This window comes from Elaeis guineensis, chromosome 2 (genome assembly GCF_000442705.2).
Source record: "Elaeis guineensis isolate ETL-2024a chromosome 2, EG11, whole genome shotgun sequence".
NCBI classification, from domain to species: Eukaryota; Viridiplantae; Streptophyta; class Magnoliopsida; order Arecales; family Arecaceae; genus Elaeis; species Elaeis guineensis.
Window position 1 is genome coordinate 16,775,641 of NC_025994.2, and position 10,913 is coordinate 16,786,553.

Here is a 10,913-nt window from a genome sequence, read left to right on the forward strand (position 1 = left end):
AGGAAAGAAACATAATATATATGGATCCATGGTTTGAGTCGGGATGTATTGAAAGTTTATCGCATTTGCTTTGTATTGGAGAATGGCATGAAATGGTTTTAGCGTGCTCCTTTGCTTCCGAATAAAATAAACTTTAAGTGTCTTATTGTCCATCTAATCCATGAAACATCAAATGGTTGTTAACATCGTCATTAGAATGGTGTCAAATCATGAGCTTTTTAATAGTCCTGGTCAAGTGTACTATGCTTATTTTTCTTGGAAGAGATTATCTCAAGGAGAAATTCTTTGTACACCGCCTGCGGCATAGAAAATCTGACGTGGAGCACACCGTTTCGTCCTATTGGATCACATAACCATCATTTTCTAATGTACATTTAATATCCATAGTTTTACTTTTTTGTTTCAAATTTTGAATGATGAAAATGCTTCTTCCTTTCCGAAAAAATTATGGCATCCTGTGTCGATATTGTGGCATCCTGCATTGAAATTATGACTTTCTGCACGGAATGTCATAATTTTTTCATAGGATGTTATAAAGAGGAAAGAATATTTTTATTATTGAAATTTTTTTATAATTTTTTTAATAATGAAAATATCCTTCCCTTTTTATGATATTCTGTGAAAAAATTATGATATTCTGTGCAGAAAATCATAATTTCAATACAGGATGCCATAATATCGGTATAGGATGTCATAATTTTTTGAAAAGAAAAGAATATTTTCATCATTCAAAATTTTAAACGAAAAAGTAGAATTGCGGATATTAAATGCATGTTGGAAAATGATAGCTTCGTGGTCCAATCGGATGAGACAATACACTCTATATCGAATTTTCTACACCGCAAGCGGTGTACAAAGTATTTCCCTTAAGTGAGGAGATTAGATAAGCCAAGACTGTGGATGCATATGTTCTTGGCCCAAGAACATTCAAAATTTTCACAATCCTTGCTTGCTTGATGCGGGGGGGGGGGGAGGTTAGAGAGAAAGGAGACGAGACACAACCCATGATTGTTCTTAAACAAATAGGAGAGAGAAAATCTAAACTCAATTTTTAGAAAATGAAATTAAAAAAAAAAGAAATTGGAGAATCTTAAAAGAAGAGTTCTATTCTATATCAAATCCAGCTTCATTCTCAAAACCCATGTCGAAGTAAATGATCATGCTTTCACTCTATTCCTCTCTTTTGTTAGTTTGTTTTGTTCTATTTCTTTTAATGTCTATCTTACATACATTTTGCTTACATCTTATTAATATGACATGGAAGTAGGGTTTGTAAAGGCCGAGATTTTGGCTATCTTTGAAAGTGCCAATGACCATGATGAGCTAAAATTAATCTTGGTTTACTTTGGTCATGATAAGAGTTTGAGAAAAATGCCAACATAAATGAGACATTTTAGGATCGTGATGGTTATATGATGACTAAGATCTCAATTTATCCCCTCATATAATGGATTGATTTTAAATTAATTTAGTTAGATACTAAGAGATTAATTGATTTGAAATCAATACTTACATAATACTGAAAAGCACTCATGCTCCTTCATTATTCATGGATGAATTACATATAACCATTTTCCTCTTTTCCTAAATCTTCTTTCACTTTAATTTGGTATCTATCAAGTATCAACCTTGAATTCTATCAATTCCTATAGATCTTTGCTATTTGCTCGCGAACTCACTCAATTCTCCTTTTTTCTTAGATTTCATTACCTACCATTCATCCCTTTTTGGCTACCCTTATCATCTTTCGCTAAATCTCAATCCCCTTACCACCTACTGTGGCTCCTCGAAGTACTATAATCAGCTCATCATCATTATTTTTGATACAATCTAATATATATGATTAGATATATATTCTAATATGTACTCAAGATAGCAAAAATGAGACTAATAATATTCGCTAATAAAATCATATCATACAACTAGCATACCAGAATATTTTATTGAATGCCAGAGGATATAAAGAAGGCTAATATTTAGAGTACGTTATATTAGCTGTATGGTTATAAAAATTCAATCTAATATTGGCCTTGGATGAAAGCTCCTTTTTCCTTTATCTGGATATAGGGATGGCATCAGGCCGCAAATCAATATCCAAAGCTATCTCAATTGGATATCGGGTAATTTAGATTTATCCAATCTAAATCTAAATACCCAATAAACTATCCAAATCCAAATCCAAATATCTAATAAACTATCCAAACTCAGCCCAAACACTATCAAGATTGTATTTTTTTTTGGCCAAACCCATCTCAATTGGGTATCGGATAATTCAGATTTATTCGGCCTGAGTTCAATTGAGTCATATTGAGCATTTTTTTTTCATTTCTGTCAACTCTAAAGCCATACTACCATTCCATAAATCATATATACCTTAAACAAATAAAATTCAACAACACTTAGTTCTATGTTCAATCAAAATAAAATTCAAACTGCCTTAAGCAAATAAAATTCAATAATGGTTAGTTCAACAACACTTAGTTCCAATACCTTTGAAGTAAATAAAAATACAAATATAATTTAAAAGCACATCTAAGTTTTAAGTTTTGAAAAACTTAAACAATAATTCTCGATCAATCCTTAGTTGTAACATCATTTTTCACCCAATCCACCTACAAACAATAAATATAATAATATATATATATCTTAAAATACTAAAATAGTTTGGGTCAGGTTCGGGTTAGGTATCGAGTTGGATGCATAGCTATCCAGTCCCAGCTCAAACCCAAAGTCAAGCATTCAAGTTTTATCCAAATCTGGCCCAAACCCAGTCATCGCATTGGCTATTCGACCCAATCAGGTCAGATTAGATCGGATACTCACGGGTTTGGATTTTGTTGCCATCCCTATCTAAATACCCCTTGTTTCTTAAGCTATCCTATTTTCACTTATCTAAAGACTTTGTTACTCTTTGCTTATATTACTCCGACAAGCAAATTCACTTGCTATTAAAATCCATTGGCTTTTTTGGGTGCTACTTTGGTTGTCAGAATTCCACTGCTCATTATGTTGGGAGCAATGATTATTTTCATTTATGTTATTTTATAGTGAAGCTTTAGTCATTTTTGGCCTATCATATATTTTGAATTATGTTATTTTATACAATAAACTATCATATTGGTGGGCTACTTGTTCACTTATCATATGATATAAGGTGGGTGGAAAGATACATATAGGGCTAAATCGGATATGGATTGGATTCTAGTATATCCATATGCACATTTATTTTGTTTGACAAATACAAATATGGATATAGATCTTAGTCGAATGCAAAATTTCATATCCATATTTATTTAAATAAAATAAATATAAATTAGTTACTAAAAGTATGGATATAAATATGTATATAAATCAAATAATTAAACTTTATGACTACAGAATCAAAGATATCCATATTTATTTAAACAAAAATGGATATAAATTAGGTACTAAAATTATGGATATTAATATGTATATAAATCAAATAATTAAACTTTATAACTACAGAATCAAAGATATTATTATTATATGAATGATAAATCAAATTAATAATATATTCATATGATTATATATATATTTTAAAAATTAATAAGTGCTGTAAAAAAATAAATAGGATTATAAAATAATCAGATATTTAGATATGAATCGGATAATTATCTATCTATATCCATATCCATATCTTTTTTTTTAATAGATATGGATATGGATATGTATATTAGTTAGCTACTCCAATTTCTATTCATATCTAGATGAATTCGGGTATGAAAATAGATTCAGATAGATATTATCTGATCTACTGTCACCCCTAGTTACATATATACCTCAAATTTATTGCTGGATTGCATATAAAAAAGAGGACTCTATAAATGGAATAAAATATATATACATATATTAGTTTCTTATGACCAAGGTATTAAATCTCAAAAATATCCTAATCTCTCTAAATAATAGGACATCGATCTCATCCAATCCTAGCAATATTCTTGATTTAGCATCCTGATAAGTACCCATAATTGCTCTTTCCTTCTTCTTTTCTTTATTGCTTTCTTCATTTGTTTGTTTCTTTTTTTTTTGTCTTTCTTTACTTTTTATATTCTTTAATTTCTTTCTTTCTTTCTTTTTTTCTTTCTTCCATACTTTCTTTTTTTTTAAAAAAAAAATTAATTTTCTTATTCTTTTTTTCTCTTTTTTCTTCTTTCCTTCTTTCCTTTTTCTTCTCTTTTCCTTCCTTTCTATTTCTTTCTCTTTTTTCTTCTTTCCTCACTTTTTTTCTGCCCTACCTTCCTTTCTTTGCCTTTTCTCTTTCTTTCCTTAATTTCCTCATTCTTTTCTTGTACTCTTTTACCTTTTGTTCTTTCCTTCTCTTCTTTCTTCCCTTCTACCATGAATATTTTTCCTTATTTTTCCTCGCCTCTTTCCTTCCTTTCTTATTTGTATAAAAAGTCTTAGTTCTCAACTCAAAAATGCATTTTGCTCCTTGCTCTTAACCAAACATAGGCTAAAATGAAATCCAACATGTAGAAATGCTAAGGATCATGACCTTTGATGAAGATGGTAGCTAAAAGATTAGCTCCACCTAAGGTCAGCCATATCAACCATGGATCCTATATTACCTTCCTATATTCAAAAGCAATACCACCATTCCTTCTCGGGGTAGAACCTAGAATGGTTATTGGTTATCAAGTAGGACTGAAATCAGATCGGATATAGATCGGATACTAGTATATTCATATCTATATTTATTTTATCTGATGAATATAGATAGTAGTCGAATTCAATAATTCATATCCATATTTATTTTAAATGGATATGGATATAAAATAGATATTGAAAATATAGATATAAATGCATATAAGTTGGATAATTAAACTTTATAACCAAAGAATCAAAAATATTACTAAGTAGATGATAAATCGACTTAACAATATGTTAGTATAGTTGTATAATTTTTTTAAAAGTTACTGAGTGCTATATAAAATTAAATAGGATTACAAGAAAAATCAGATAGTTATTTAACCATATCGATATCCATTTTTCTTTGATGGATATGAACATGGATATGGATATTAGTTGGATATTCTAAATTTTATTCATATTTGGATAGATTTGGATATGAAAATGGATCCGGACAGATATTATCCGATCCACTTTCACCCCCATTATCAAGGTACATTATAAACTTTTTATCTAATTAAATTTGAACACTTATGATAGTTTCCATGTATAGCAAAACTAAGATTAGAATCATATATAAGCAATTAAATGACCACCATCTACAATATAGTATAATTAGTATATTTTCTCTTTGACATATTTTTATTGTCATTGGACAAGGGACATTTTCTCATAAAATCCAAATTTTTGTTCAATTTTGGAGTTTTGAGTAGGATTGATTTTTAGTAAAATCTGTATAATTAATTCTTATTAGACAAAAAAAAAGTCTTTAGATATTTTCTAGCTACTATGGCTAATTAAACTAAAATTAGCTTAAGCGACATTTGCATATTTAATATAAAATTAAATTGAGATATCATGACTATCTTCTTTATATACAGAATTATAAACAATATTGGATCATATCATACATCAATCTTAGAGAAAGAAAAAACTACGCAAATATCACTGTTTGGATAGAATGACCAAGTAAATGGAGTATTTTTTTCATAAGGAAAATTGGAACATTTTGGACACCGAAAAACAATCACACCTAAGAGTGAGGTTGGGTGTCAACCTATATGATTGTCATTGCAGACGGTATCCAATATTGGATTGGAGTTGAACTTGACAATTACACCTGATCCAAATGGGTCCCTACCCGATCCGACTCGACCCTAATGGGTCGGATTGGTCAATATGTTGATCGAATTTTGATCTGATCTGATCGAATCTAATAAATTTATATCTTAGGTTGGATCAAGTTTGGGTTGTGGCCTCCCCGATCCACTATCCGATCCGAATCCGATCTGATTTTATGTATATATATTGTTCAAATGTGGACTGGTTCTATAAAATATGGGCCTTATATCCTTTAAACTTGGTTAAAGCCTCAAGAGTTAAAAAGTGGTAGTGGGCTATTATTCAATGCTTTTATTTTCATGTAGAAAATCTTATTTAGGTGGGGTGGGTATCTGATCAAATAATTGATATCCAATCGGATAGGATACGGATAAAGAAAGTGTTGACTCGTTGGATCATAGGTCGGGTTCGGATCCAAATGCTGGGATATTGGGTTGGATTCGGATCGACCCAAACCCATACCCGACCCGACCTAATGCCAAACCTAATTGGAGTGGCTAGTTAATTTCTCATAGCCATTAGAGTATTTGACTCTACATTGGCATAGGAGGTATGTTTCATATCGAACAATCAACTCCATGGGACCATCTCTTAGAAAAATTACTATCATAGTTGGAGATATTCTTTTATGTATAGCGTATAAGTGGTCTCCTGATATATTAAAAATTCCAGATTAGTTATTTAATGGAGCTAGGATTAGATGTGAGTGATGGAGCATGTAAGAAGTTTGTAAGGGCAAATATACGGTAGGAGAAAAGTACAATTAATGGAGGAATCAAGTTTTCATCAAAAGAAAAAGGGAGGAATCAAGTTAATTAAAGGAAATAATGAGGCCAAGGCATCTGGAGATGCCGCTTAGCAAGTAGTTCAACAGATCAGAGAGGTAGATGATGGTTTAATATTGTTGTTATTTTATCATTATGCAACACTATAAATCTAACGCCTAGAATTTGAAAGCGATTGTCAATTTAAAAACTAAAGACCTCACATTTAGGTGCAAACTAAGAATAAAGAATTAAAAAGAGATAACTAGCTTCTTCTTTGCTTTGCTATAAAGAAGGCAATTTCATTATGGCAATTAATTAGCGCCTTCAAGATGCTCCATGACATGGGATACTCCACCAACTAGTCATGTTGTAGTTCATAATTTGATATCCTTCTAATGATGTTAACAACCATTTCATGTTGCGTGGATTAGATTGAAAAAAAAGATACTCAAAGATTCTTTTATTCATAAGTAAAGGATTTCATGCCCTTCTTACACAAAGCAAACACGATGAAGTTTCCTTCTAACGCAAAGGAAATACGATAAACTTTTCGTACATATCCCTACTTAAACCGTGCATGTAGCCATACACCACGTTTCTTCCCTCTACTCCAATCCAAACTTCTTCTTAAGTTTGCCGACGAACTCATAGACCTTGTGGGGATCATGAACGGACTTGGAGACGCTCTCCCTTCCCTTGCACCTCTTGGCCCACGCCGCCAGCTTCAGGCATTCCTCGTCGACGCTGAATTTGCCACAGGTCTCGTAGGTGTAGAACCAGGCTGTGAAGGGCGCCACCGCAACATCCACAAAGCCGAAGGTCTCTCCCCCGAAGTACTTCTTGTCTCCGAGCTCACCCTCCAAAAGCTTCAAGATCTCGATCATGTCCTTCCTGGCCTCCTCGTGGGCCTCCCCCTTCAGCTTCCACAGCCTCGTCCCACATTCATAAACCTAATAACAGTAACAAACGCAATAACTTGGCAAGCTTTTACACAAAAAGAGATCGATACCTCTTTGTTTTACATGTATACTTTGTCTTGTTAGCATTGTTGTCTCCATACCTTCTTGTCGACGAAGTCCGCCCAGAAGCGTGCTTTGGCCCGCTCGTAGGGGTCGGAGGGGAGGAGGGGGTTGTTGGACCAGACCTCGTCAATGTATTGGACGATGATGAGGGATTCGCAGATAGGTTTGCCGTGGTGGATGAGCACGGGGATCTTCTTGTGGATCGGGTTCATCTTCAGCAGCAATGGGCTCTTGTCGATCAGATTCTCCTCCTTGTACTCGTACTCCACACCCTTCTCCGCCAACGCGATCCGGCACCGCTGCCCGAACGGACTCACCCAGAAGTCCAGCAGCACCACCCCCTCCTTCTCTGCCGCCGTCGCCATTGTTTCCGTCTCTATTTCTTTTCTCCTCTCTCTCTCTCTCTCTCTCTCTCTCTCCAGATTGAGTAACAAGCGATGAGAAGAAGCTCTACAACTCTTGGGGCCTATATATAGAGGATGGGATTGGGGGACGGTGAGGTAACCTCTTACGTTAGCTAAAAGTTTTTTGAAAACGGAATTGACGACTTTGAAGTACCGTAGCATTTGCCCACTTCGTTTCGTTCTTTTCTTATTTCTATCTTGGGAGGTGAGGGGTATGGATGATGTTTTTTTTTTTACCAAACAAAAGAAAAAGAGAAAGATGGTCTCGCTGTCTAGAGAGTTCCGAAGGGAAACGTCATGGCTTGCGTCACCGTCACCGTCGGTTGGATGATGAAGGGTGGGGATTTGAGGATGCAACTTGCCGTGGGAGAGTTGACCATGGTAAGCCATATTTGAAACATATATTTATATTTTGTTATGATCAAAAAAATCTCTAAATTTAAAACTTGGTCTTCAAATCTCTAATTGATATCAAGAAAAAGATTCAAGAAATTTACTATTTGAACTGATTTTCAAAATAATTGGTACCAAAAATTGATATAAAATAAATTATTTTTATAATTGGTATCAAACAACCTATCTCTTAGAAAAAGGAAAGATTATTTTATCTTAAGCGTATTTTGCTCTGACACCACATTTTGCTCTATTACTTTCAAAAAAATTAATTGATAAATAATTATTAAGAAAAGAAAGAGATGAGTTTCCAAATATATCTAATGCTTAGCTTTGATATTCTAAATTTTTTATTCTGAAATGCTTTATCCTTTTTGAATTTTTGAAGCTTAAAGCAATCTTATAATTGAATTTGAGAATCTATTTAATGCATCTACTTTATTCAAAAAGGAAGAGATGTGCCTTTTAAATCTATATTGATTAAAAAAAGAAAGAAATTCAATCTACTGTAAATTTTTAAAAAGATAAAAGTTTTAAAATGGGGGAGAAATTTTAAAATCTGAATTTGAAAGTTTAATCTAAGATTTGAAAAAGAACTTGAATCAAATTTTGAATAGTGAAGTATGTTTATCTGAGTTTTAACTTGATTTTGATGATTTATTTTAAAATTCTTTCCTTAAGCTTTTTGATACTATCAAAAAGAGAAGGAGTTATATGGAGTATATGCTTGAAATACTTAAAATGCTTGAGTTATTTCATCATGCATCAAATGCTCATTTATTTGAATTGAGACAGTCATTTGAAATGAGTATATGTTGAAATGTGGATTGATTCTTGAAACTGAACTTAAGATAAATTGAAGAAAAATTGAAGCATTCATGAAATATATGCCTACAAATACTTAATTATTTACTTCATGATTCATATTGATAAATTAATTGAAACATATTATATTTATTATTTGTGTATATACTCAAAATTTTATCATCATCAGAAAGAAAGAGATTGTTCACCCCATAAATGATTTTGATGATTATCAAACTTTGAGTAATTATGAGTTTAATCATGTGTTTCAAGGATGAATATAGAATTTTTCAGATGTTTAAATTAAAAAATTTATCCATGAAAAAGATTTTCTCAAAAAAAATAATAAAAAATAATAATAAGTATTAAAAATAATAAAAAATTAAATAATTTAATTATTTAATTAAAAAATAATTTTTTTATATAATAATATTTATCATTAAAAAATTAAATAAATATTTTAAAATATTAAACTAATAATAAGGTTATTTTAAAAATTTGATATTATATTACTAGTAATCTGATTGTCATACCAACATATCAATTAAGATTCTCAATAATTTTACTACAATATTATCTGTATGTATCAAACATAGTAATCAACATTACTGGCAATCTATCTAGATTGTAGGTAATCCAGATTACCTGATAACCTAGATTATTATTGCCTGACAATGCACTAAATACAACCTAAGATTGTATTTGATAGTTGGCAATCTATCCAGATTGTTAGCAATTTAATATGATAATATGGATTACTGTATTTGGTATGCTCTTTGGATGGTAATCCAGATAATCTTGGCAATGCAGATTGCCTCTTGAGAGGCAATCTGAATTATCTTGTGGAGGGGTGGCTATTTAGATTATCACTTTTTTAGTAATATTATAATAAAAATTTTGGATAAAATTATCTTTTAAAAAAAATCACACAAAGCCCATTACCCAACCTACTCTACATGCAACCCCAGCCTGCGACTCCTCCATCTTCCTTTGTTTGCCCATGGATTCTTCACCCTTGTCCCCCACCACCCTCGTGTGGCTCCTCTATGCCCATCCCCACCACCCCCATGGCTCCACACGTGCTCGCCTACTTCCCACCCCCTAGTGTTCGTAGTTCTCTACACCCTCCGATTTGCTACTTCTCCATGCTATCACCATACCAATACCACTCCTACCACTTCTCATCAAAGAAAAAGAAGAGCATTCGGATAAAATTATTAGGGATATTTTGAGAATTTGATTTTACATTATCGATAATCTGATTGTTATACTTAATATGTCAATCAAGATTTTCAATAATTTTACTGCAACATTAATTGTGTATACCAAATATAGTAATCAATATTACTGACAATTTAATGATAGTAATTTATCCTGAAGGCAATCCATATTACTTTTCAAGATTGCCTGGAGATACACCAAATGCAACCTAAGGATAATTAAGGGATATCTTATACATACATATATATCTTATACTAACCCCTCTACATGGTTCCTTATATGCCATTATAGGCATATCTACTCTTATATGTGTCTACACTAATAAACATCTAGCTTAGGTCTATCTTCTTCTCAATGAGGCCATCACTTGCAATGTAATGCATGATGAAGTGGGGGATTTGCTAGCCTCTATATCTCATCCTTGGTATGTTTCTTCATGAGAGCCAACACCTATATATGGTTATATATGAACTTAGTTTGACACTCTTTAATATCAAGGAATATAAGTGAAATTAAGTTAAGATTGA

At 32.2% G+C, this 10,913-nt stretch overlaps 1 protein-coding gene across 1 annotated transcript; it reads right to left on the reverse strand.

The window, feature by feature from the left end:
* Window positions 1-6,974: 6,974 nt before the first annotated feature.
* LOC105059433 (probable glutathione S-transferase parA) lies at window positions 6,975-8,003 on the reverse strand. Its single transcript, XM_073251609.1, has 2 exons — window positions 7,603-8,003; window positions 6,975-7,492 (listed from the first exon to the last, which is right to left on the reverse strand). Exons 1-2 carry the CDS (start codon window positions 7,927-7,929, stop codon window positions 7,148-7,150), a joined length of 672 nt encoding a protein of 223 aa, XP_073107710.1. The 5' UTR covers window positions 7,930-8,003; the 3' UTR covers window positions 6,975-7,147.
* Between the last annotated feature and the right edge of the window lie 2,910 nt (window positions 8,004-10,913).